General features: G+C 44.6%; 2 protein-coding genes across 3 annotated transcripts; one reads left to right on the forward strand and one right to left on the reverse strand.

The window, feature by feature from the left end:
• Window positions 1-4,455: 4,455 nt before the first annotated feature.
• LOC119657902 (vacuolar protein sorting-associated protein 55 homolog) lies at window positions 4,456-5,351 on the reverse strand. Of its 2 annotated transcripts, none has more exons than XM_038065062.1 (3): window positions 5,231-5,351; window positions 4,837-5,089; window positions 4,456-4,772 (listed from the first exon to the last, which is right to left on the reverse strand). In XM_038065062.1, the coding sequence occupies exons 2-3, from the start codon at window positions 5,053-5,055 to the stop codon at window positions 4,656-4,658; spliced, it is 336 nt and encodes a 111-aa protein (XP_037920990.1). In that variant the 5' UTR covers window positions 5,056-5,089; window positions 5,231-5,351; the 3' UTR covers window positions 4,456-4,655. The 2 variants fall into 2 exon arrangements, with proteins under 2 accessions (XP_037920990.1, XP_037920997.1); XM_038065069.1 differs by having other exon boundaries at window positions 5,151-5,264.
• Window positions 5,352-5,611: 260 nt separating this feature from the next.
• Window positions 5,612-26,490, forward strand: LOC119647014 (augmin complex subunit dgt3). Its single transcript, XM_038047752.1, has 10 exons — window positions 5,612-5,767; window positions 5,827-5,966; window positions 17,540-17,728; window positions 17,781-17,958; window positions 18,019-18,129; window positions 23,832-23,905; window positions 23,969-24,085; window positions 24,145-24,690; window positions 24,779-24,956; window positions 26,282-26,490. The coding sequence occupies exons 1-10, from the start codon at window positions 5,750-5,752 to the stop codon at window positions 26,441-26,443; spliced, it is 1,713 nt and encodes a 570-aa protein (XP_037903680.1). The 5' UTR covers window positions 5,612-5,749; the 3' UTR covers window positions 26,444-26,490.
• The last annotated feature ends 490 nt before the right edge of the window (window positions 26,491-26,980 follow it).

Here is a 26,980-nt window from a genome sequence, read left to right on the forward strand (position 1 = left end):
TATGTTATAAGCGGACCAAATTCTCCTTGATTTGGCACAGCTTGTAAGCCTTTGCCATCTCAGGCCCGCGGCTGCTAGGTAGTGCGAGTAGACTCGGCCCCCGACAGTCGCCAGCGGAACACCGACTGTATTCCCCGAAGGACTGCCAAGAGCAGAGCTTTGCCTGGCCAATTCGTCAGCCCGCTCATTCCCCTCTATGTTCCTATGCCCGGGAACTCAGAGGAGAGTGATCTTGAGTGTGCCGCCCAGATGGTTGAGCGTGTCTCTGCACTGCCCCACCAACCGGGAAGATGTCGTCGTTGAGTACAAGGCCTTGATAGCCGCTTGGCTGTCTGTTAGAATGGCTATGTTACGCTTGTGGCTCGAATCACGCTCCAGCCATCGACAGACTTCCAATATCGTCAGTACTTCCGCCTGGAATACACTGGTGAAACCTGGGAGACCTTACGACTTGCATACACCGTGTGTATTCGAGAAAACCCCCGCGCCGACTCCATAGGCCATCTTTGATCCGTCCGTAAAGAATACCGTGTCATAGTCTTGCAACACGCCGCCGGTCTTCCACTTTGCCGGGGTTGGAAGGTCCACAGCAAAGTTTCTCGTGAAGTTCAGCTTGCGTGTGACATAGTCCGTGGGGGATGCCCAGATTTCTCGAGGTATTTCATCTAGGATGTTGCTGTGGCCGTAGAACTTCGCTGCCCAGCATCCGGACTCACGTAGTCTGACGGCACTGCACGCTGCAACATATTTGATGTGGAGGTCTAGGGGGAGAAGATGCAGGAGTACATTGAGAGCATCTGCCGGGCAGGACTGCAGAGCCCCTGTAGCACCTGCACACGCGGTTCTTTGAATCCTATTAAGCTTCGTTCTATTGTATTTCTTCTTCAAAATCTGCCACCATACAATATAGCCGTACGTCAGGATCGGACGCACTATAGCGGTGTACATCCAGAGAACCATCCTCGGCCGGAGACCCCATTTCTTTGCAAAGGTTCTCTTACAGGCATAGAAGGCTATACAGGCCTTCTTAACCCTCAGTTCTATGTTCAACCTCCAATTTAGCTTAGGATCCAGGGTGTAATACCCAGATACTTTACATTAGAGGAAAGAACCAATCTTTGTTCATTCAGCCATGGTAGATGGAATTCAGGTATCCTTGTCTTGGTGGTGAACAGCATCAGTTGCGTTTTGGTTGGGTTTATGCTGAGTCCGCATCTTGCGGCCCACAGGCAAACCTTTCGCAACGCTCATTCCATGATGTCGCTCATAATGGACAGAAACATCCCTGATACTAATATCACCAAGTCGTCGGCATACGCCACCACCTTCACCCCGCTGCTGTCCAATGTACGTAAAATTTTGTCCATTACTATTAACCAGAGCACCGGTGAGATGGCACCACCCTGGGGCGTGCCTCTGTTCACAGCTCTGGTCAAGGGGTTGCCTCCCAGATCGGACTGGATTATCCTGGTACTCAGCATGGATATAATCCAATGCGTGAGATACCCCTCCAATCCAATACCGGTCAAGGCTTCCTTGATGGCGTTGGTACTGATGTTGTTAAAAGCTCCCTCTATATCCAAGAAGGCAGCAAGGGTATACTGCTTGTGCTGCAGCGACCGCTCAACCGTGCCAATTACCTCGTGGAGGGCGATTTCTGTAGATTTTCCTTTAAGGTAGGCATGCTGGGACTTAGAGAAAGGCGTTCTCTCCATAATCATCCTTAAGTGAATGTCCAGGACGCGTTCTAGGGTCTTCAGCACGAAAGAGGTCAGGCTGATTGGCCGAAAGTCCTTCGCGGACTCATGACCGCGACTGCCCGCTTTCGGTATGAAAACCACCCGTGCGCGCCTCCAGGACTGCGGTACGTATCCTAAAGTGATGCAGCTCCGGTAAATCTCAACAAGCCACGGCACAACCCTTTCCTGCTGCTTCTGTAGCATGACTGGCATTATGCCATCTGGGCCTGGAGATTTGTATGCGGAGAAGCTGTTTATAGCCCAGCCGATCCTATCCCCGGTAATTACCGATTTGATAGTCTCGCACAGCTGGGGTTGCCGCAAACTCTCCAAACGAGGTTCTGACTCACAGTCCTCTTCGCTGGAGGGAAAGTGCGTTTGCACTAGCAGCTCCAAGGTTTCGCTAGAAGATTCCGTCCAGGAGCCTTCCGACTTTTTAAGGAAGGATGGACTCTTATGTTCCTTGGACAGAATCTTACTGAGCCTCGCGGATTCACTAGTGCTTTCAATGTTCTGACAATAGTCTAGCCAAGACCACCTCTTGGCGGTCCTGATGGCCGACTTGTACTTCTTCAGGCAGTCCTTGTATGGCTGCCAGTATTTTTGCCTGTAGCAGATGTTGAAGATTTCTCTGGTCAGCTTCCTGAGACTAGAGAGATCTTCGTTCCACCACGGTGGCAGGGTCTTTTTGCTGTACTTAGCAGGGCACGAGACTTTGAAGGCGGTATCAAATGCCTTCTCCAGACCCCCACCTTTGACTCCAGTTCGTCTGTCGTGCCAATCCTACCAATTTGCGCACCGGAGAGCTTGTTCTTAATTACCTGAGCAAACTTTCTCTAGTCGATCCTCCTGGGGTCTCCAAAGGGCTTGGAGACCTCTGCGGCGACATCTAGACTGAAGAGTATCCAACTGTGGTCAGAGAAGGATCTCTGGTCAGACACTCTCCAGTCCTCCACCCTAAGAATCCCGTTGTCGGTTATTAGGGTGATATCAAGGACCTCCTCTCAACCGTCACAGTTCTCCGAGCAGGGGAAATGAAAAGTTGATGTACTGCCCCTGTTACACACCGATAGATTTGAAGTAATAATAAAATCAAAGAATGATTCATTTCTTTCATTGATTTCGGAGCTGCTCCAAAGCGTATGCCTTGCATTCGCGTCGCAGCCTATCAGCAGGTTGGCTTTCTTTGGTGTTATGGTATTCGTCACATGTTGTAGTTCTTCTGGCGGAGCTGATCGGTCGTGAGCCATGTACGCCGAAGAAATATACACGTTCTCTGCCCCCACCTGCTCCAGCTTGACCACAACTAGGTCACTGGAACTCAGGTCCGGGCACAAAAAAGCGTGCAGACTCTTCCTCGCAAGAATACATGCTCTAGGTTTAGCCTGATCAGCGTCTCCTGTGCTGTGGAATAAATTAAAATATTTGCTTTGGAGCCCTTTGATGGTTCGCTCGCTTCCGACCCAGGGCTCCTGTATTAATGCGATGTCGATGTCTTCCTCTAAGAGGAAGACAAGCAGATTAGCCGAGGCGCACTTCGAGTGCTGCAGATTTATCTGCGTTACCCTCAGCATGATCTGCTTGCGTGGGGGGTTTGTCAGCCCCCGTCGGACTGTCGATCGTCATCTCCTCCAACAGCTCGTTGGTGGCGTCGATTGGGTCAAGGTCGTCGTCCGGTTTTGCAGAGCGGAACATTTCTACTTTGGCATTCCTGACTCCAAACCACACTTTATAATCAGCCTTTTTTAGTGCCTCCAGGCACTCCTCGTTTATGCGGAGTAGTACGGGCTGGCTGTTTATCTGAGGTTCCTCCTCCTTTATAACAACCCAGTCGTCCATGGGAATCCCGGGGTTGTGAAGGCGCAGGAAATGGACGATCTTGTCCTTCTCCATGCGGATCTTCGGCAATCAGATGTGAGCGACCGGTCTCCTGGGAATCGCGTCGTAAAGGATGATCTTGAGCTTAATGCCCTCCCAGGCGTGGCTGATTTTAGCGACACACGAACCGAGTAATTCCTTACAGAACTGGTCCATGCAAGCTATTACGTGGAAACCACGGACCACCTGAGATGAATCAAAGTGGAGAGTGAGTCCCGGGTGTTTGCCTCCGGTCTCCACGAGATGTTCATAGACCATTCCCGACAGCCTAGCCTCAACACTGGTCCACACCTCCAGCGTTAGTTTGCCGCTAGCAGAATTGCCATCCGCCATCGCCACACGTAAGTGACTCCTGGCCACGTCGCTGAAGGGCTTCGCAGTACGTTTCCCGCCGGCTGACGGTTACTGTACAATTTCCTTCGTATGTTGCTTGGCATCTGCGCTTTTGCCCACTCTGCTCCGCTTCTTATCTTGTTCGACCTCGTCTTGAGATCGGTTGCGTTTTAGAGCGATGGGTTTCGCCTTCTGCTCGTCAGGAAGACGAAAATTTTGTGGTAGATAATGACATTCATGAGCGATATTGTGTGATATTAATCGTGGAAAAGCATCTTCAAGAGTATGGTCGTGCCAAATGCGATAATTCGCTGGCTAAATTGGTTTGAACACATAAATTGAAAACGAGCCAAAGGATGATCACAACAGGAAGGTCTTACGACGCTAGATAAGATTTAACTCTCCTCGGGCCAAGCCTACGAAAAATGCTGGGAATGGTCCAGACGCGTGGGTGGCTCACGCTACCGAAAGGTCACATACAAAATGAATAAAAAGAATGCCTGGATTTCTCCTTTAAATAGTATATTTATTAGCCACTTTATCAAACAATAAAAATGTATGAATCTTACGTCTAAAGATAAGGTTTATGTGGTTAGTGTTTGCTTACATCGCCTAACTGCCCTCCACATCACGCACAAGCACGAGATTACTATGGGTTCGATGCTTTATTTACACTTCCCGAATGCAACTACTGATGAACTCCATCTAAAACATTCCTCCGTAGGCACCCTCGGCATTATTCTCCCGCAATGCAAACATTATGATTGTGAGATACATGATAACGTTCCCAGCTAGCGTCAGATTGCAAGCCATCCACCTTATCTGCAATGGGAGGTAATAATTAACATTAAAGATTTCCGCGTAGGAATTACCAAATGTTACTTACCACTTGGCTCTTAGCGAGAACAATTGGGTACGCGAAAGTGCTCAGAACGATTCCTGCGGTGAGAAACAACGCGAACTCGGAACACGGCGAAGTGCCTGATAGATCCTGGCTACGGCGTCGAGCGATGGTCATGGGCAGTACTGACACTGCATAGAACAAAACTACGAAGAACGGCCACCAAACTTTTGGCAGGGCGCAAGCCAATATTATAAATGTCATTCCCAGACATGTTAGGAATGCCGACAACAAAATACTAAAATGTGAGTTATTAGAGATGTCCAATGGTACAAATATATTCAGTCTAAAATACTTACACTGTGGCGAAGAAGCGTGGAAATTCAAATTGAAAAATATAAGATGATAAGTCTAATATTAAAGGAAAATTAGAAATTACCTCTGAGTCCTGCCATGACTAATTCTCCGTGCAAAACACTGATCTCTTTTGTTATTGTTATAATTGACAGTTGTCTTATTCTTAAGTTGGTAGCAGTGTTTGCTTGGTGTTGTATAGGCGTTTGAATGCAGTGAATTGAATATAAACTCTTTAAATCTTGTTAATCAAAATATAGTTGATTTGATAAGGATATTTGAGTTAATTTGAGCTCATAGAAGCGCTTTGCTGACAATTTATAACACAGATATACACTGCAGCGGTAGAAGAATAGAAGTAGATTACGCCTAAGAGTTTGCATATGGTAATGCTAACAGTGTTTTGAATTTTTGAAGTTTGAAATTTAGCTGCTAACCCGTCTTGGGAAAGTGTTGAATATTGTTTGTAAATGCGAGATAGGAAAAAGGAGAAAATTTAATTTCCATAGATCACGATAGGTTGCGAAGGATCCGGTGTCATAGGAATTCAGTTGCTGTCCGTTAATAATTGTCAATTCTGTAGGTCAAAAAATAAACATTTCAAATGGGTGATCTTCTGAAGGTAATTTGCTTGCATTTGTGGCAATTTCTGAGGATTTACAAAGCATTTTTTATTAACAGAGCAACCCAATATTCACAAAACTTGGTTTCGATGAAAGTAATCAATGGATATTGTATGCGGATGGCATGCAAAATTTCTTCAATTGGATGGCAAACAACATAACCGAAAGTAATATCCCGGCCGATGCTGAAATATATGAGTAAGATTCTTCCGCACTCTTCTTTTTCTTCAGCTTTTGTCCCGTTCACAAGCGGGGTCGGCTCGTTGTGATCGGCTTCGCCATTTGACTCTATCGAATGCCTGATCTGGTTGCAATCTCGAGGCTTTCAAATCCCCATCCAGCGTATCCAGCCACCGTTGCTTAGGTCTGCCTTTTGGTCGTTTACCATCGACTTTGATGCTCAGACCAATCTTGGCAAGTGAATTCTCGTTTGCACGAATTGCGTGACCATACCATCGAAGACGCCTACTTTTCCACGATCGGTGCAACCCCATAACGATCGCGGATATCCTCATTTCGGATATGATCTAAACGTGTGACGTCACTAGTCCAACGTAGCATCTTCATTTCCATTACCGTAAGACGTCGTTCGTTGTCTTTTATAGTCGGTCAACACTCAGAACCATGGAGAGCGACAGGACAGACGATATTGCGGTAAATTTTAGATTTGAGACGTTCGTTGATACGTCGATCACAAAGGACACTAGTTGTGGAACGCCACTTCATCCAGGTTGCGTTAATGCGTGAAGCAATTTCATAACGCAGTTCTCCATTGGCTGATAGCGTTGACCCGAGGTATTTAAATCGCTCAGTTCTGGGCAGATCACTGCCGCTGACAGTGATTGTGCCTGTTTCATGGGGATCGGTCGTCAAAAATTCAGTTTTGTTTAAATTCAATCTGAGACCCTGTTGCATGAGGCGATCATTCCGTTTTTGAACAAGTTGCTCGAGATCATTTTTGCTATCAGATGCTAGGAAAACATCATCTGCATAAAGCGGTGTGTAGGGCGCTGGACGTTGAATATCCCGTATGACGGTGTCCATAACAAGGACAAAGAGGAGTGGTGAGAGGGCACTTCCTTGATGAACTCCAACAGAGACACGAAGCGGTTTTGATACACCCGCCATACTTCGAACTTTACTTTTCGGATCGTGGTAGAGCAATTGAACCCAGCGCACGAGTTCTTCTGGCACGAAGTGTTGTCGTAAAGCATACCAGATGAGTTCGTGTGGTACACGGTCAAATGCTTTCTCTAGATCCAGAAAGGCAATGTAAAGAGGGTGATGCTCCTCACGGTGTTTTTCCATGAGTAACCACGCAGCGTGTATTGCGTCAGTAATTCCGCAGTTCTTGACAAATCCGGCTTGATTCACGGTTATTTCAACGATTTCGCGAATACGGTTGTCAAGAATGTGTTCAAAAATCTTCATGGTATGGGAAAGTAACCGGATCGGACGGTAATTTGAACATTCTGCTGGGCTACCTTTCTTTTTCCATATTGGAACAGTGGTACTTTCTTGCCAGTCAGATGGTGTTCTTCCTTCCTGAATAACCCGGTTAAAGAATTCACTGAGCCACAGTGTTGGGTCCCAGCTCTTCGCTTTCCAGAGCTCAGATGAGATGTCGTCAGGTCCTGTGGCTTTCCCCGATATCATTCGTTTTATTGCCACCTCGACTTCAGTTGCGTTGACTGGTGGAACTGCTCCAAATGTCGGCAATGATTGTGGAAGTGGAGGATGAGCAAATTCTTCAGTTGAAATCTGCTCGAAGTATTCTCGCCATCTATCCGTTGCGGCTCGACGGTTGGTAAGCAAAGTACCGTTCTTGTCATTAACACAACAGAAGTGTTCGATATCCTGTGTGCGTTCATTACGGCTTTTAGCAAGTCGATACAGATCTCTCTCGCCATCCCGAGTGTCCAGTTTATCGTAAAGATTTTTGAAATGGTTCGCTCGGGTGACAGCGACCGCTTTCTTTGCTTCCTGATTGGCATTCTTATAAATTTGCCAATTAGCAGGCATTTTTTTCGTCAAGAAATTTGTGGTAGAGGCGTTTCTTTTCACGGACCTTCATTTCAACATCATCATTCCAAAGCCAAGTATCTCGGTTGATGTACCGCTTACCCGGCTTGGTGACCCCGAGCGTTGCAGAGGCCGCTTTGTGGATCGTGTCTTTCATTTGGTTCCATGATTCTTCCACATTCGTAATGGTCGGCAATCGTATGAGTGAGAGCGTTTCTTCTTTCTTCTCACCAAATCGCCACCATTTAATGCGCGGCGGGCCAGTGCATTCCTCACGCTGGTTTTATCGGTGGCTTAATTCGCAGGACGGCAATCAACGACCGATGTTGAGGTGCGATGGTCTCATAGGAAACGACTTTACAGTCAGTGACAGTGGTAAAATCTTGGCGTCTTACGAGGATATAGTCGATTTGCGTTTCACTGTTCCCACTATAAAATGTAGCAAGATGAGACAATTGTTTGATGAACCATGTATTCATAAGTACAAGGTCATGGGTGTCCGCAAAATCGATTATACGCTCGCCACCCTCATTGCGCACTCTGAACCCCTTTCCCTCATGGCACCTGTTACCGTCTGCCTTTTCACCCACATGACCATTAAGGTCGCCGGCAATGATTATATAATCGTCAGCAGGCACGTGACAAGTCTTTTCATCGAGAAGTTGCCGGAAGGCATCTTTCTCGGCATCAGGTGGACCTGTCTGTAGTGCGTACGCGGTGAAGAAATGAATAGTGCGATCAGCTGATATAATGGTGAGCTTCATCAGCCGATCATCAAATCGTTCGACTTCTTTAATGGCATCACGGAAACCCTCTGAGATGGCAATGCCAACACCATATTGAGTGTGTGGGTTACCAAAATAGAGAAGTTTGTAGCCATTTTTACCGCGTTCGCGTTCAATGTCGCAGCTTTTGGCACCAGACCATCGGGTTTCTTGCAGAGCGCAGATGTCAATGCACCTTTTCCGAAGGGCTCTTGCGAGTTCCTCCGTCTTTCCAGTTAGGTTACCAACATTTAGCGTGCAGACACGTATTTGTTTTGTTTGTTGTGTGCGGACTAACTTGCTTACGTCCTGACGCCGTCCATGCGTCAAGAACCCTTGCCCATTTCTCGACAGGACCGGGGCCCGTCCTGCCGCGTCGACTGAGGTGGACGCCCTAGCATTTCTCCGAGGCGTGTGACTCAATCCGATCATCATGTTTGTAACGATATTCTATGCATTTTCTTGGTCGACCTGTCGCGGGGCCTGTCACCAAGAGAGATCAGGTAGGATTTAGCATAGTAGAATAACTCCAACTATACTCTATTTATCTCTTTCCCTGATCTCAGCATTTTTTTTTTGTTTTACTGAGAATAGTACAGAGAACGTTGCCTCAAACCCTCCTCCTTTACCTGGGCTTGGGACCAGCATACTATGTTAATAGCATGGCGGAGTTAGTAAGATTCCTCCGCACTACATGTATTATTTATTGAATCTGCTTGAAAGAGCTAACAATAAGTTATAAAATCTCCCGACACTATTGTAGACACCACGGAACGACAGTACTCGGAGTGAGGCATATTTAGAGCATTTTCGCTCACAGAATATTGTGCCTTTTTTAATTGTTTTTTAAAGGATTTTGGCTAGTATGTTTGGATGGGTTTTCAATTTAATCAAATATTTTTTTCACGAGTTCGAGTATCTCGTCTTCCAAAGAAGCATCTTGGAGTATTGATGGATTTTTTTTTATTCGTAATGCATCCTGGTGGTGATAATCCTCTATAGCTGAATGCCATATGCCTAAATCGTCTTAACTTTCGCTTTATTAGCAAGAATCTTGTATTCCACACTAGGTTCCGACCTTTATCAGTTAAAGACGGCCCCATGTCGGTTTAAGAACGGAGGCGGAACGAGTCGCTATTGTCTGAAGCCCTGTGAAGGCGTTTCAGGGACTGAGTCGAAGGCCTACTGCACTGCTATAATGACTTCCCTTTGAATTGGGGATTAACAATTCATTTTAAATTAAGTGACAATCGAAAGGCGCTCCCTTATTAATTGGAGAGGATTGTTATTATTCTATTGAGCGGATGTCGCCCTGCATCCTTAAAGAATTATTGTGTCCCTTTTACTGGTTATGGTGTACTCATTAACTGTAGTATCTCCAGCAAGCCTATAACCGCTAGGAATTTATGTATATTCCCTACTTACACATTTTTCAACTTTGCATTTGGTATTAAGTGTCCTCCCAGTTGTCTCGACCAACTTTGCACAAATGCCAAACTGTCCCAGAATGTGTGTAGAGGTATCAACACACTCTGCGCAGAACCTGCAGGCAGTGTCCGCAGATATCCCCAGCTTCTCTAAGTGATAGTTTAGTCGGCAATGACCAGTGAGAATTTCCACTATGATTTGGAGGTGCTTCTTAATAATAATAATCGTTGGCGCAACAATCCATATTGGATCAGGGCCTTCAAGTGTGTTAGAGCACTTCATTCAAGACCATAACGGTACACTAGGAGGCGATGTGGTCAGCATTGCGCTCGCCCGAGATTATCACCCTGATTTGACTCAGGTACTCATTTACAGCTGAGTCGACTGGTATCTGACGTCAAATCACGATACAAATCCCACTGCCACCAGTGAGATTTGAACCGTGGCCTTCCGTACGATAGCTTTGTGCTCTAACCACTCAGCTATCCGGACACGGAGGTGCTTCTTGGTGACGTTTAAACAGTCCTTTGTTCGCCTGGGTTCGTATCCCCCAATAAGCACCGTGGGCTGCTCCATTCCTGGTAGATTCGCCCAGTATAATCCCTCAGCTGTTCCTCTTCATTTTTTATACCATAGCCATGAACTCGTTTCTGATTCGACAGAAGGGTTCTGGCTCATGTAAAGGCGTCCCTGCTCCCTTCTTGGCTAGTTCGTTCGCTCCCTCATTGACTTCCAACCCAACATGGCTTGGAACCTGGAGTATCCGGACCTCTTTGAGCGAGCCGAGCGTATTCAGTCTCTCAAGGCATTCTCATACCAGTTTACATTTCACCTCATTGGATCTAAGGGTTTTGATCGCCGCTTGGCTATCAATCAGGATAGCAATGTTTTGCCTCCTGTAGTTCCTTTGGAGATTAAAGGGGACACATCTGTCTATGGCGTATATTTCCGCCTGGAAGACGCTAGCGTGCTTACCCATTGACGTCAAGTTCATTTTCCTTGGACCAATGTCCTCGGTACCCGCTCCCTCTACTGTGAGCGACCCATCAGTGTACCAAGTAATCAGTTGTTGGTTAAAGTCGTATGTCACAGTCACGCTCTCCCAGTTTGCCTTGTTAGTCCAACGTATTTCAAACTTTTTATCGAAGTGTAACCTCGTTATCATGTTGTCATGTTATCCCTTGGTAACAATAATTCGGGGTAGCACCTGTTTGTAATTCATTTTCTTCATTTTTAAGGTTTTGTGTAAAACAAAGTCTTATTAAAATAGATTCACTGACTGTTTGTCTGTCTGTCTGTCTATCACCCCCGAAATTTGTATTTGGGGTTGCTCCTGAGGCTCTGAAGCACTGCGTTATCCTTCTGTGCCTCGGCGATTGCCGAAAAATCGAATGTGCCAGGGATTTTGATCTCTCAAATGCATGACAAAGCGTCTGGAACTACATTGTCTTTGCTGGACATGTGCTGGATGTCTTGCCTTTTCTATTCGTTATTTATTGATCTTCCATATAGTTCAAAAAGCCCATGGACCCTCTTCCCGCCCAACCGGACCGAGGGGCGACCAACCTAAGGATGGGCTGAAGGCAACATCCAAAGACCCGCATCACAGCGATGATGCGTTTTAACGCAAAGTGTGTGCGACCATGCGAAAATGTATTACTACATTCCGATTGTCGCAAACACTTCAGCCAATGACGCGGAGGTTCTACACTACAGAGACATGGATCTTATATTGAAGACAGTGCGGATAAAGACTGAAACCCATTAGGTCAGATTGCTACCGGACAGGACTCTTCGGACTATAGCACAGGTTGCAAGGATAACCGCTTTTTGCATCTCCATGTATAGTCCAGCCCTAAGATCGAGCGTTTTCAGCGCTTTATGTAAGTTCTGCGGGACTAATCCCGTCGCTGAAATTATTACTGGGACTACTTGGATCTTTTGTAGTCTCCAAGTCTGCTTCATATCATCTGCCAAGGGGCCGTAGTTCCGGATTTTTTCGTGCTGTTTTTCAACAGTGTTCCGGTCCAACGGTACGGCTACATCGATTATAAAGCACGCTCGTTCTTCCTTCAGAAGCAGAACTAGATCGGGTCTGTTATGATTAACACTGTGGTCGGTGGCAATAGTGTGGTCCCACAGTAGTTTGACCCGATCATTTTCCAAGATTCTCTGCGGAGTATACTTATAGTAAGGATGGTAGGTTGCCACTAAGTTATACTTCAACGCAAGGTTTTGATGGAGAATCTTGCAGACGGAGTTATGACGATTGGTGTACTCGGTACCGCTCAACATCCTGCAGATGTTATGTGCTGGATGGTCTCCTCTTCACAGTTGCATAACCTACAACTGGAGTTGGTGATTGAGGAGTCGTGAAGAATGTACCGTTTATAATTTTTTGTTGGGAGCGAAGCATCCTGAATTGAAGTTAGGAATGCTTCGGTCTCATAGAAAAGTACACCATTTGTCAACCATTTGTTGGAGGCCTCGATGTCAATGCCTGACAACAACAAATTTTTGATATGACCTCCGTGAATGGGTTTCTCTTTCCACATGTCGATCTTCTGTTGGACTGAAGTAACATTCGACATGGGATCCCATTCTCTGCTTCTCAAGTTCAAAGGAGATAATTTATTATCTGCCATGACGGTAGCCTGATGTATTTGGCTAGAGGATTGTTTCTCATAGAAAAACTCACGAAGAGAATGCACTTGATTGTAGTGCAACGTTTTTAAATCAAGTACCCCCCTTCCTCCCTGATGACGTGGGATAGTGATCCTCAATTTTTCGGCAGCTCTATTGTGCATGTTGTTGTTTGCAAGAACTACCCTTACCCGTCTATTGACAGATTCTAAATCAGTATTACTCCACTGTATCACACCGAAAGTGTATAGAATTACGGGAATGGCGAAGGTGTTGATTGCCATGATTTTATTTTTCCCGTACAGCTCAGTTTTAAGGACAAGATCCAGACGCCGCTCAAATTCCCCCAGCAACTTAGATTTAATTATTGCCACAGCAGGTGTTGTTGTTTGCAATATGCCGAGGTATTTGTAGACGTTGTCCGAATCCATGCCCTCATTTTGGATGTTATTTTGGCTGTATCCTTCATTGTCGGTGTGTTTTCCCCGAACAATTGTTTTTATGCGACATTTCTCCAAACCCAACTGCATGCCGATATCCCTGCTGAACTGGATGGTGATGTCCAGCAAGGAGCGAAGTTGGTTCTCGTCTTTGGCATACAATTTGATGTCGTCAATGTACATTAAATGGCTTAATCTACATTTCGACAATATGCCATGCTTGACTTGGAACCCGTATTTGCTTTCATGCAAAAGATGGGATAGCGGATTCAAAGCCAAACAAAACCACAGTGGGCTTAGAGAGTCGCCTTGGAAAATGCCACGCCTGATTGGTATTTCTCCTGATGTTTGCGAAGATACCGATAGCTTCGTGCTCCAATTCTTCATTACTGTTCTCAGTAGAAGAACGATATTCGGGTTGATTTTATACAAGCGTAACACTTGTAGTAACCACGAATGTGACATGGAGTCAAAGGCTGATTTATAATCGATGTAGGCTGTCGAGATGTTTCGTTTTTGGTGGACAGCCTGCTTTACAACTACCGTATCGATTATAAGCTGTTCTTTGCAGCCTCGGGAGCCTTTTGCGCATCCTTTTTGCTCCTCAGCTATCAATTTATGAACATTAAGATATTTTGAGATGTTCGCGCACAGAACTGAAGTGAAGACCATGTAGATGGTAGGAAGACAAGTAATTGGTCGACATTTTGAAGGGCAAGAGGCACCCTGTTCCTTGGGGATGAGGAAAGTTATCCCCTTGGTGAAAAATGGTGGAACTAAATCAGGATCGGCAATCATCTGATTAAATTGATTTGCCAATATCCTGTGAGTGCTCTTGAACCGCTTCAGCCAGAAGTTGTGAATCTTGTCAACTCCTGGCGCCTTCCAGTTACCTGCCTTGTCAAGGGCTGCTTTAACGTCGACTTCAGTTACGTCAGGCATGGTCATTTCGGGGAGGGCCTCGCATGAACGCATAAGGTGTGGGAGCTACGCTGCTTCTAAATTGCAACGGCTGGATTCGCTCCAAACACTTCTCCAGAAGTCTTCTGCCTGATCCAGATTGAGGTTACTTTCCCTACCTGAGTTAATGAGTTTTTTGTAGAATCCTCGTTGGTTCTGGAGGAACAAGGTGTTGTCTGTCCTTCACTGAAAGCTTTTCTGATACCTACGGATGCGATTGGAGCATACCACAAGTTTCTGCTTCAGCACCTCGAGGATTTCTTCGATTGGCATATCATTGGACAGATGGTAGTTTCCAATGATGATCGCAACGCATCTGTGCACTCTTGGTGATGGATTTCCAAGGAGTGCTTGCGTCACACGACCAATCTCCTTTCTCAACTTTTCGACTCTTTTGTTTAGTCGAAACACCCAGAACGGTAAAGTCCCTCTGCGCATACCTCTGTTATTCGCTCTAAGATGTTGGTTATGGAGACGAATAACCGTGGCAGCTGCAACGTAGATCAGGCTGTGAACCTCTGTAGCAGTAGTCTCACTAGCCAAACGATCAGCCAAAATTCTGTCAACGGCAGCAATGATGTTAGTAGTTGTCGAAGTAAACTTCAGTTTTGGGATCTTTGGCCTAGCGTCTGGGAGAATCTCAGCATACTCTGTGAATGCGACCTGGAATGCGGTCAAAGCCTCATTATAAATTGGGTCGACATCCCCAGTTACTAAGCTTCTCCTGACTACTGGATTCATGGAGTGCCTTACAGGTGGAGTACTTGTGTTACTCCTTTGACTAGTCCGGTAATTTGATGACTCCAGTCCGAGCTCAAGTGAAACCTCTTGGAAGATTTGTTGCCTAGTTGGTAAGGCAACTCGGTTGTTATTCACTATCACCCGGTACTGGTTGACGACGTTCTGTTCCGTAACATGACTTAGCTCCGGAAATCGGGTTATGAACGCGTCATGTAGTCGATGTCTGTACCCTGATGGATTCCGTTCCAAATCCGTGACACGGTAATAGGCGCGGACGATAAATTCGTTGAGTTGGTTCGTCCAAACCATACGACGCCTAGGTCTCCCGTCCCTGGTGGTTGACGGCATAACCGCCAAAACATCCAAGGGCGAAGAGCCGCTCTGATGTTATTGAACGACCCTTAACCGTGTTGGGTACTGTCTTCGTGTCCCTGGGGTCCCATTTAAAGAATTTAAACCAAAGTCCCCAATTTTATTCCCACGAGTAATGGGGAACCAGTCAGCCCTGCAACAGAGCCCCAATGTTGCAATGTCCCATGGTTACCTCCAAAGGTAGGGAAGGTATTTGGAGTGGAGCCGCTGAAATACAGTGTAACGTCACTGCAATTCATCCGATAGGCGCGTCGATCCCCTCGCCCCGGATTACGGATTTGTTAAGCGGGTTTACTCCCCCTGATCGGGAAGAATCGGTAAGGGAGGACGAACACAAAGGGAAACGTTCTGCTTGTTCGCGGCTACTTATTTACAAGATTAACTTGCGATATTCGTAGCTGACCCGGTAGGTCATGTCATTATCCGCAACCCATGACACGCGCCGGACCGCATGCAGCTCTGCGTTTGCAACTCAGGTGAGGATAAACCTGGTACGCCTGGTATATATATATATATATATATTTCGGGAACCACTTGTTCCCTTCATCAGGGCTAACAACTCTGCTGGGGCAGACTAAAGCTGAGGCCGTTGCAAAAGGCATTCGTGTAAACTCGAAGAGCCCGAAGGGTGTGCATATTGCCATTTTAAAAAAAATATCTTCTGGAACTCCAGAAATTCGGTGGAACACCTTGGCTAAGTTCAAAATCATGAAAATACAGTAGTTAGCGAGGTTGTGCGCAAAGTCGAGGATGAGTGGTATGGGAAAGCCGTCTGGAATGATCTAACCATTCAGACGTCTGTAATCGCCACATGGTCTCGATCCGCTGTTGGGCTTTCGAACCATGTGTAATGGCGAAGAAAAGCAGCTGTTTAATGGTCTGAAAGTACTCTCCTCTAAAAATATACCAAATTGTTTCTTAGCAACAGCGAGCTTCTGGGGCGGTAATGGACGCACTTTCGAGAAGATAGGGGAGCCATTAGTGCGGATGTGATGCTGCACATCATGATTAGCTGGTTGCGAGAGACTACTTTCGGTAGTTATGTTGTCGTATTTTTTAAGGATCGCGCGAATGAGAGGGTCGGCTACTTCTTTGGTATCACTAGGAAGGTAAATTCCGTATGTAGGGGAAACAATGTCGAAACTATCTCATAGAGCAATTTATGGCGCGTACTAGGAGGGAACTTTTGATCTTTTATTGCCGGCATAACCGTTTTGTACGCACTCTCACATGGGTCAGCATTTGCCTCATCGCAGAGTCGCTCGAAACAATACTTTTCACGTTTTGTTATGGCCCACTTAGATCTTTTGTGCGGATTTTTATACTTAAGATATCGTTGTTCGTAATCTGGAATGTCTCTTCAGCATTGACTACGACTTCTGCATTTCAGGCATTCCGTACGGTATTTCGCTATGTCATCGTTCCACCAATAGTTAGGATTGCGCTTCTGAGTAGGCTCATCCTGGAATGGAGGATTCGCATGCTTGATATTTCTGCGACATCATATGTACAGCCATTCCAGTAAACTCAGTATTTCGCCAAATATACTTCCACTTACGTCTGTTTCCCACACGCCTTGATGGAGACTCTGCTCACAGACAATAGAAACACAGATAGCAGGTCCTGAGTGGCTTGGCAATGGTTTAAATTTAGCTGGAAGACTCTCATTGATGTAATGCGCGATGGGAATTGATGGGAATTGGGAAATTGAAAGAAGGGTGCCAAAATGTAAGAAAAAGAAGAAATGCTGCATATTATTAAATGCACTCTTTCGTCAGACTGGCACTGAATAAAGCGAATGAAATGTTGCACATGTCTCAAAGCTGTGCTTATTGAGAATTATAAATGAGGCTGTGTCCAGGATATTGACTTTATTATAAATTCGAATTCGAACCTGGATGGTCAGTTACTAATCATATTTGGCAAAAATTTAAGAAATTTTTATGTTCATTATTACAGTCACTAGATCAGGGTCTCCCAGGACAGGTTTTCAAGGTTATTTCTGTATATAACATTCACTTCAATAGACACAAAAAAAAACACAAAAAGCATAGAATATCCTGTTTTGCATTAAAATAAAATTTCAACAAAAAACTAGAAATGATATTCCTTAAAGGCACACCAGAAGAAGGTTTGAAGGTTACCTGGAAATTGCCTAAACGATTATCCTATGAAGCCGATTTATCTAAATGTGGCGAAATAAATGAAAGAGGGATGGAAACTTCTTAGAAAGTCTTTGCCAAAATTGAAGTTAATTTTCAAGTGCGCTTAGGTCTGGGATTTTTTGTAACCATATAATTAATTTGCCTTTGTTTCCTAAAACTAGTTGAAACCCATACATAACACCAGCCTTGATCATTCGCCTGTTTTTCATGAATATAGTTCTAATTTCCCTTTCTAGAGAAAACAATTTGAAAGAACGTGCCCAATGGTTTGACGGTGAAGAATTGGAAGACATGCTTGAAAGTCTTGAAGAGAGACATCCCGGAATTTTGTCTTACACTGATAAAGATCTCAATAATATGAAAAATGAAATTAGGGAGTTGGAGGACATGGAAAGGAGCTACATGCAACTTAATGAGAAATTAGAGTAAGTAGATGAAAGGGAACAATCTATTTTTTTTTATAACAAACGCTTCTAGGAAAACCAAAGCCAATCTGAATCGGGAAATTAGCGATCTTGAACTTTCCGTGCATGATACTGAGAATCGTTTAGAACAAGCCACATGCAGCGCTATGGAAAAGGCGAAAGAGCTGCAGGAAATACAGAAAAACAATTTGGATTTGAATGCTGAATTACGAAGTTGTTTTACGGAAACGGTACGAAGTTGTTTTTTTTTCTGAAATACCTGAGATAACTTCATTTTTTTGTTTGTTTAGCAAATGCCACCACTCTTCATCCATGAAATGCCTTTAGATGAATATTTCACAAAATCAGACCTTTTCCAGCAATATCTGAAGATGTATATGAAGACAAATTTGAAAGCAAAGGTACAATGATATACAGTCTGTCAAGTAAGAGCGGTGTCGTGTTAATTTATAAAAAAATTTATTTGATGAAACTCCAGTCACCACCGGCGTCGATAATTGCCTGGCATCTCCGAGGCATGCTTTCTACTAATTTTACGGCGTATTCTAGTGGCAAGGATCTCCAGATCCGACGAATTTCGTAAGACAACTGCTTGAAAGTGTATGTGCGTCTTTCACGAAGCTTCCGTTTAATATATGCCCACACGTTTTCAATAGGGTTTGCATCGGGCGACTGCGACGATCAATCCAATGTAACGATGCCAGATTGAGTCTTCCACTGAGTACAGACCTTGCTGCGGTGTTTAGGATCGTTGTTCTCCTGCAGAATCCAATCTTCATTTCTTGTAATGAACCATCGTTTGGCAGGTGGCAGTAAAGCGTTTTTATAGATTTTTATCATTTTCTTGGCATTTAGGTTGCCAGTAAAGAGCTGCAAAGTGCCGAATCGCTGCTTTGAGAAGCAGCCCCAAAGATGCACCTTTATTCCATGTTTTACGGTCCGCTGAACAAGCCTATTGGTGGAAGTTGACCAGGCTCGCGTGAGGACAGTACGTGCCCATATAGAACATTCATCAGTGTCAAAGGAGCCGAGACAGAAAGCAAAGTCTTTAACTGATTTACAAGAATTGTTTATTTCACGTTTTTAAACACGGAACATATTGTGGTCCATATCGGTCGGCGTCTCGAACTCGACTCCCTGCTACCCATCGTTCTGGTCGCGATTGCTCGTTTGTGACAGTTCGGCCACTCCTGACAAATCGGACTCCTGGCCGGGCACGTTCCCCGGGTCTTCTTCGTTGTCGCTCCCATTGGTATCGTTGTCGAGGAAAGGTGCAGCTGTGCACCACGGTTTAAGATGTTCGGCGTGGAACACCGAATTAAAGCGCCTTTGTCGACGTTGGAGACCTTCGATATCTTCAACGACGTATCGGTCGAACCTTAAGACTTTCGAAATTACATATGGCCCTCGATATCGCGGCTCCAGCTTTCGAGAAAACCCCGTCGAAGGAGCAACGTTGGTAATCACGACCAGATCACCCTCCTGATATTGAGAAGGCTTCTTGCGCTGCATATCGAATCGCTGCTTCCATTTTGCCTGCTCGGCTTCAATCGCTTTAGTTGCCCTTTCCCGTCGGATATCGATACTTTCTTGTGAATCGTTCGCTTCATCGTGGATGGCTTGTACGAGACGGTTATGAACAACGTCCCGCAATCGAAAATCGAAAATCGAAAATCGTTCGGACTATATTTGGTCGTTGCATTTGTATTGCTGTTCAAAGTCCACTGGATGTCGCGGATAGCTGTGTCCCAATCTGAATCGCTTACACAGCTGGCTCGAAGACATTTGCAAACCGTTTGATTAATTCTTTCAATTGAGCCGTTGGCTCGAGGTGTTCGAACAGCTGTTTGAATGTGTTGGATCCCGTTTAATTTACAGTATTCGGCAAAGTTGTGAGAAGTGAAAGCCGTGCCTCGATCGGTGACGACAATAGCTGGTAGCCCAAAATACGAAGTCAATTCATTCAACGCTCGTATTACTGGCTGGGTGTTTACGCTACGAACGGCTTTTAAGACTGTAAATTTAGTAAAAGGATCGGTGATTCCCAGGATATATTGATTTCCTCGTGACGTCTTCGGCAGTGGTCCTACATAATCCAGGTGCAATCGCATGAAGGGAATAGGTTTCACAGTGTCGATGTATAGCTGCCCTTCGGCCTTCCCTGTCACCGTCTTATTGTACACGCATTCAATGCATGCTGATATATATAATTTGACATATTTTCTCATTTTCGGGAACCAAAAATCTTTCCTCAATCGATCTAAAGTTTTCTCCACAGCAAAGTGTCCCATGTCATCGTGGTACGTACACACTACTCTCCATCGCATTGCCGTCGGTACAACGAATCTAAACTGATCGTCAACTTTGCGGTACAAACGGTTATTTTTGTAAACGTATTCGCGTCGAATCTGTGTCGCTTGTTCAGAGCTCATTCCTTGAAGAACTTTGACAATATTTGCTAACTTCATATCCTGCAGCTGGATGGTCGTCAAGAAATCGTGTTCATCGAGTTCCACCTTAAGGACGAGGTCGGCGACTGTCTTGGTTGGGTTTGGAGGCTCTACGGGTGCTCTGCTCAGAGCGTCTACATGTCGCATGCGGTCACCACTTCGATGGATGTATTCACAATCGAATTCCTGCAGACGTAGCCACCATCTAGCAATGTGAGGATGTAACGGCGTTTTATTTTTCGTAGATGTTATTGCAGCACAATCAGTAATGAGACGAAACCTCTTTCCGATCAAAAACATTCTGAACCGTTCCAGGCTGTCGACTATGGCTAGAACCTCTAGCTCATGACTGTGATATTTCGCTTCGGTCTCCGAGCACTTCCGACTGAAGTACATGACAGGTTTTAACCCGTTGTCGCTCTCTTGAAGTAACACTCCAGCAATTCCATTCGAACTCGCGTCCGTGTGGACTTCGTGCTGTCGCTTGACGTCGTAGATCTCTAAAATCGGTGGATGATAAAGAGCTCTTCGTAAGGTATCGAATGCTTCCTGCTCAAGAAATGTCCATGTAAATGGTTCCGCATCCTTCGTTTTCAGCAATCGAGTTAACGGTAAAGCTATCTGAGCATATCCTTGAACGAATCGTCGAAAGAAACTAGTTAGTCCAAGAAACCGTCGAACCTCGGTTCGATTACTAGGTGTTGGGAATTTCTGGATTGCATCGGTTTTCACTTCACCGGGTAGAAGACCTTCCTTAGTGATTCGATGTCCCAAAAAGGATACTTCGGTCGCTAAAAATGTACATTTCTTTATATTTAATGTCATACCGATTTCCGCTAATATTCCTAAGAACTCATCCATCGCTTCCAAGCCTTCTTTGATATTTTTGCTCGGTATGATGATTTCGTCAACATAAGATACTACTCGTCGTTTCATTCTCGAGGTGATTTTTCGGATTTCTCTTTGGAATTTGAATGGAGCGTTGGTCAATCCAAATGGAGCTACGTTGAATTCATATTGGCCTATATGAGTGGCGAAAACCGTATACTTTTTCGATGATTCGGCAATCGGGGTTTGGTAATATCCTGAAATGAAATCCAGCGTAGTAAAGAAGGAATTTCCGGCCAATTGTGCCACTTGCTCTTCCACACTGGGAACTGGGAATGGTTCCTTCACTGTAATCGCGTTTAATGCTCCATAATCGATACAAAGTCGGCCTGTACCATCTGATTTCGCGACCAGTATGACCGGAGATGAATATTCCGACTCGCTCGGTCGAATTATTCCAGCTTTCAGTAGCTCATCGACCATTTCTTCCACTTTCAATCGCTTCGGGAACGGAACCTTGTAAGGCTGTCGACTGACTGGTTTGCTGGTTGTAACACCGATTTCCATTTCGGTGGAATTTGAACGACCGATCGTTGATAAATTAGTAGAAAAACACTTATGCCATTTTTCCAATACTTCAAACAGTTGTTCTTTATCGATTGATGATATTGGTCCGGTTCGTATGTTCTCGAATTCCGATTTCATTTTAAATTCACGACCACGAATTGTGCAGCACCTACCTTCTTGCAGTAGAATATCGGTTCCAATGAGTATCGGCTTATCCATCTGCTCGTCGTCCACGATATACAAAACTCCCTCCAGTATCACGTCGTCAATTCTGATTGTTGCAATTATTTTCTTATTGCAAAGGTATACAGCTCCACCGAACCCTTTAAGTTGTTGTGCTGGCTCGAATTGTTTAATCTGTCCAATTCGTTGAGCCTCAGACTGTCTGATCAAAGAACAGCTACTTGCTGAGTCCACAATACACTCAAATTCATCGTCGCCTATTTCCACTGTCTTCTTTAGCAATTTGTTGTCTGTGTGTTGTGCTATACGATTTATTGTCTCTCGGCGGTTGGCTTCTGTTCGCGCGGCTGTCGGGCAGTCATTCTGCGCATGGCCAGTTCTCTTGCATTTCACGCATCGTGGTCTTCGTTGCGTCTTCGGACAGTTCAACGACAAATGCCCTCTTTCGAAACAATTGTAACATAGCCTCGAGTTTTTGATTTGCAGCATTCAGCAGCGGCGGCGATCGGAGTATATTCGTTCGTTCACCCCGAACACTATTGGAACTATCGTTCGTTCCCGGATCGTTCGCTACAAATCGTCGTATGGCCACTAGCATTTCGCTCGGCGTGTTGAAATGCATCGTGGCTATGGCAGTTTGTAATGGTTTCATACAAAGCCCTCGTCGTATGTAATACACGATCGTTTCGTCGTCAAGCTTCGCCCGTCGTCCCATTGCGCAGACGCGGAAAAAATATTCTTCGGTTGTTTCGTTGTGTGCGCGACGGCTGCTATCGAGCCGCTGTCGCATATCTTCTGTCGTAAATCGACTGGGGAAATCTGCAATTAGCGCTTTGGAGAATTCTTCCCACGTTGCAAACGTCGTTTGCAATCCGTCAATCCATCGTTTAGCCGGACCTTTCAACTTAGCCTGAGCGGCAAACAGAACGAGGTATTCCTCCCAGTGATATACCTGAGCCAATTTTTCAATTCGGTCGATGAATTGTTCGGCTGATGGGGACACATCGTCGAGCGGGTCAAATGTTGGTAGAATCCCGATAACATCTCGTGGTTGAAATACGTATTCCGCGGTCGGTTGACGAGTTGACGTCATCGTCTCGTTGCGCCGTCGTAGTGTCGGCTCGATATCGCCGGAAGCCGTTGAATGAGTCGGTGCGGTAATATTGAATGGTGTGCGTTGATGATGGGCTTCGGCAATAGCATCGTCGTCCTGGGGTAGGACAGCTGATGGAACGGGTGGAACAGGTGGTACGGGTGGTACACCGACTTGGCCATTTTTAATGGCCGCCATTATTGACGCCACATTTTCCACCAAAGCGGAAACCGTCTGTCGAAGGTCGTCGTCATTGTCCTCGATTTCGTTGTCGGACAATTTGATTTCATCGCTACCTTCACTGTCGATCAACCGCTTCACTAAATCCGGTTTTCGCCCGGCCGATCTCAACTCCCGGCCGATCTCAACTCCCGGTCGCGCAGCAATTTCCGTAATACCGGGCACGTTAAATCTGCGATTGCGAATTTTTGTCGCGGCATTTTGCATTCACCGAAACCGAAAAGGAATATCCCACTTATGATCTGTCAAAGGGGCCGAGACAGAAAGCAAAGTCTTTAACTGATTTACAAGAATTGTTTATTTCACGTTTTTAAACACGGAACATATTGTGGTCCATATCGGTCGGCGTCTCGAACTCGACTTCCTGCTACCCATCGTTGTGGTCGCGATTGCTCGTTTGTGACATCAGTAAAAATTACATTTTCAAAATCTCTATCAATATTCTCATGCGCCCAAGCGAGTCGCTTTGTCAAATGTTTTTCAGTCAACAGAGGCTTCGTCATTGTGTTGCGCCATTTCAGATCATGAGTAAAAAGATGGCGTTTAACGTGATTCTCTTTCAAAAGATCAACGACAACTGAATCTTTGTTGACAATGCATCAAGGACAAAGCTTCCCTCTATCGGCTCGCGAAGGAATTAGACCGAAATCTTGCATTACCTGTCGGTGAAGTCGACCCCGCTCTTACTTGACAGACTGTAATTGATGTTTTTGGATGCAGTTAGAACGTATTTTGATTTCAGATTGGCTCCGAGAGTGAAGAATACGAAGAGAAAATGGATCAAACCGTTGATCAGTTGCTGATTCTTGAAAAGCAGTAAGTGTACACTTTTTCACTTGCCACTTGAGAAAGGGAATGTAAATCACGCTTACATTTCAGGCTGCATGGCGCGGAACTTAAATTATTGCAAGCGAGAACACGCACTGCTGGGTACAAGAAGATGACCGAGGATTTAGACATTAGTAAAGTGCATACTATGACGTCCGGTCAACTCAAGTAAGACATAAATTTTGTATTATTTTTCGTTGGTAGTTATGATAATATGATTTCTATAGGAATGAGATTCGAGAGCTGGATCTGAGCAATCAGCATTTGAGTATTACTTACGACGCGCTCATGAATGAGCTTGAAACGCTTTTGCAAAGCTTGTCGCAACAGCAAATTGAAAATATCCTTTATGAGAATACAAAAATAAAATTAGAACGAGCTGGGAAGCGTTTGGATACGGTGAAATCGCTTGCCAATTTCGTATCTGAATCTTTAACTTACGATGAACTGGTATGGATTATGATGCAATTGGATCTGGAAAAGGTTAAGAGCTTCTGTGACAATGAAACGAACGTATCAAGTGATGCCCAAGCATGCACAAAACGGATAGAATCCATGTTACAATATAAATCCATTCCCGCTAATTTTTATTCAGGGATTTTTGTAAGTCGTATGGCCGATCAGTTGGTGGCTTCCCTACAGCTCCAAAGACCATGTTCGGCAAAAGCTTGTCTGTATGAGTATGAGCGTTTCTGTCGGCTCTCCAACTATAAGTTGAAAGGAATAGTGGAGAAAAAGCACTACAGTACGGAGCTGAGACTATTAGATAGTTTGTAAGTAGGAAAATTGTATTTTCTATACAGTTTGTATGAAGGATCCTATCCTCTCGGATTAATTTCGCTATTATTTTGATTTCGGTAGGAAATCTATAGAAAAAATATATTCGGCGTATGTTTTTGATGGGCCAATTGATGGACCAATGTTCGAGAATGTAAAGTTCCTAGAACCTATCTATGAAGCGAGAAGAACAAAAGAGGATATTGAGAAGATGATTCGTCGGATCAGATGTGATATACAGGCAAACATAACGGACAAAATGGTACGCTATAGAATTATTATTAGATATTATAACACATCGTCCAATAAGTCCCGGGATTAACTATGAAAACAACATTTTATCGGCAAAATTCTTTATTATTCATCAACATAATCTCCTTCAAGTGTAATACAATCATTCCAACGCTTCTCTAATTTTTCAATGCCATGTTTGTAGAACGATTTGTCTTTTGACTCAAAATGAGCCTCAGTAGCAGCGATCACCTCCTCATTTGAGCCAAATCTTTTACCCTGGGGCATCTTTTTGAGATCCGCAAAGAGCCAGTAGTCGCTGGGGGCCAGATCCGGCGAGTACGGAGGATGAGGAAGCAGTTGGAAGCCTAATTCGTTGTATTTGGTCATCGTTTTGATTGACTTGTGGCACGGTGCGTTGTCTTGATGAAAGATGACTTTCTTCTTCTTCATGTGTGGTCGTTTTTTCGCTATTACGGCCTTCAAACGATCCAATAACACCATGTAGTAGCCGCTATTGATGGTTTTTCCTTTTTCGAGGTAGTCAATGAAAATTATAGCATTCGCATCCCAGAATACGGACGCCATCTCTTTGCCGGCCGACTGTTGTGTTTTTTGACGCTTCGGGCGGCTTCCACCAGTCTCCGGAGTGAAATGGTGAATCCATGTTTTGTCCACTGTCACATATCGACGCAAAAAATCCTGTTTATTGCGAGTAAACAGTGTCAAACAGCTCTCCGAATCATTGATACGTTGTTGCCTTTGTTCCATTGTGAGCAAACGCGGCCCCCATTTGGAAAAAACCTTTTTCATAGCCAATTTTTGGTGCAAAATAGTAAATGCACTACCAGTTGATATGTTCACCATCTTAGCTATCTCGCGCACTTCCATTTTGCGGTCACCCATCGCGATTTTCAATACTTGCTTGGTGTTTTCGGGAGTTACTGCGTCATTTGGCCGACCCGAACGTTCTGCATCATTTGTATCAGCACGACCGCGTTTCAAGTCAGCATACCACCGACAAATGGTTGTTTTCGACGGAGTAGAGTCCGGATAACGTTTTTCAAGCCATTGCTGCGCTTGAACAGTGTTTTTTTCCATTAGAAAATAATGTTTTATCAACACACGAAACTCGTTTTGGCCCATTTTTTCATGATTGCAAAGGTAGCGTCACTTTAACCACTATAGCTTTCTTGGTTATGTTTCGAATTACATCAAATTTTGACACATCTTATCTGAACCTTGGTATATAAATGGCATTATTAGCGCCATCTCTACGCTAGTCCCGGGACTTATTGAACGATGTGTTATAAGATAACAAAATTTATACTTTTTCTCGATAATTTTGTCTTGCAGCATTCTGACCGGTTTTGGCGATTCCAGCAAGTACTCTGGATATGGTTTCTTACAGAACCGAAAAAAGTGATTCAAGCTATTGAAGAGGCGAGAAAAGCGGCATCGAAAATATCAAGTGTGAAAATGCTGGCGGGTATTAAGAGGAAAGAAAGTGAGGGCTGAGCGATTGTTGTGTTTACATAAAAATAAAACTTCTTTTCAAATAAGAATTTACTTTATTTCAATGTGTCCTTTAAAACTAACAAAAGGATTTTAACTTCGCTATTCCTTCAGATTGCGTACAACTGGAAGAGTAAATGTGTTATACTATGAATCCATACCACCCGTAGATCCCGTCCTTCAAAGCAAACATAAATTTCTTGTCATTAATAACAAAACCATCGTCGACCTTTGCCAATCCATTGTAGCCGCGTTACGTTCTATTGGCCAATGATTTATCGTTCCAGAACAGATCTTATCTATACCCTCAATATACACATACGTATTTCTATCAATTATCTAATTTCTATAACATTAGTTCTCCCTCCATCAATTACCTTTGCACAATTCTTTGTGTGAAAGCCCATCAGGATGCTCGAAATTAATTTTCGCAAGGACATTTCCAGAGTAGCTTTCATTCATAACATTGGCAGAGGGAAGCGGGGGATATCGATAAGATGACAATAGCGTCAGGGGAGATGACATAGGGAGGTAAATGAA

This window comes from Hermetia illucens, chromosome 1, assembly GCF_905115235.1.
Source record: "Hermetia illucens chromosome 1, iHerIll2.2.curated.20191125, whole genome shotgun sequence".
NCBI lineage: Eukaryota > Metazoa > Arthropoda > Insecta > Diptera > Stratiomyidae > Hermetia > Hermetia illucens.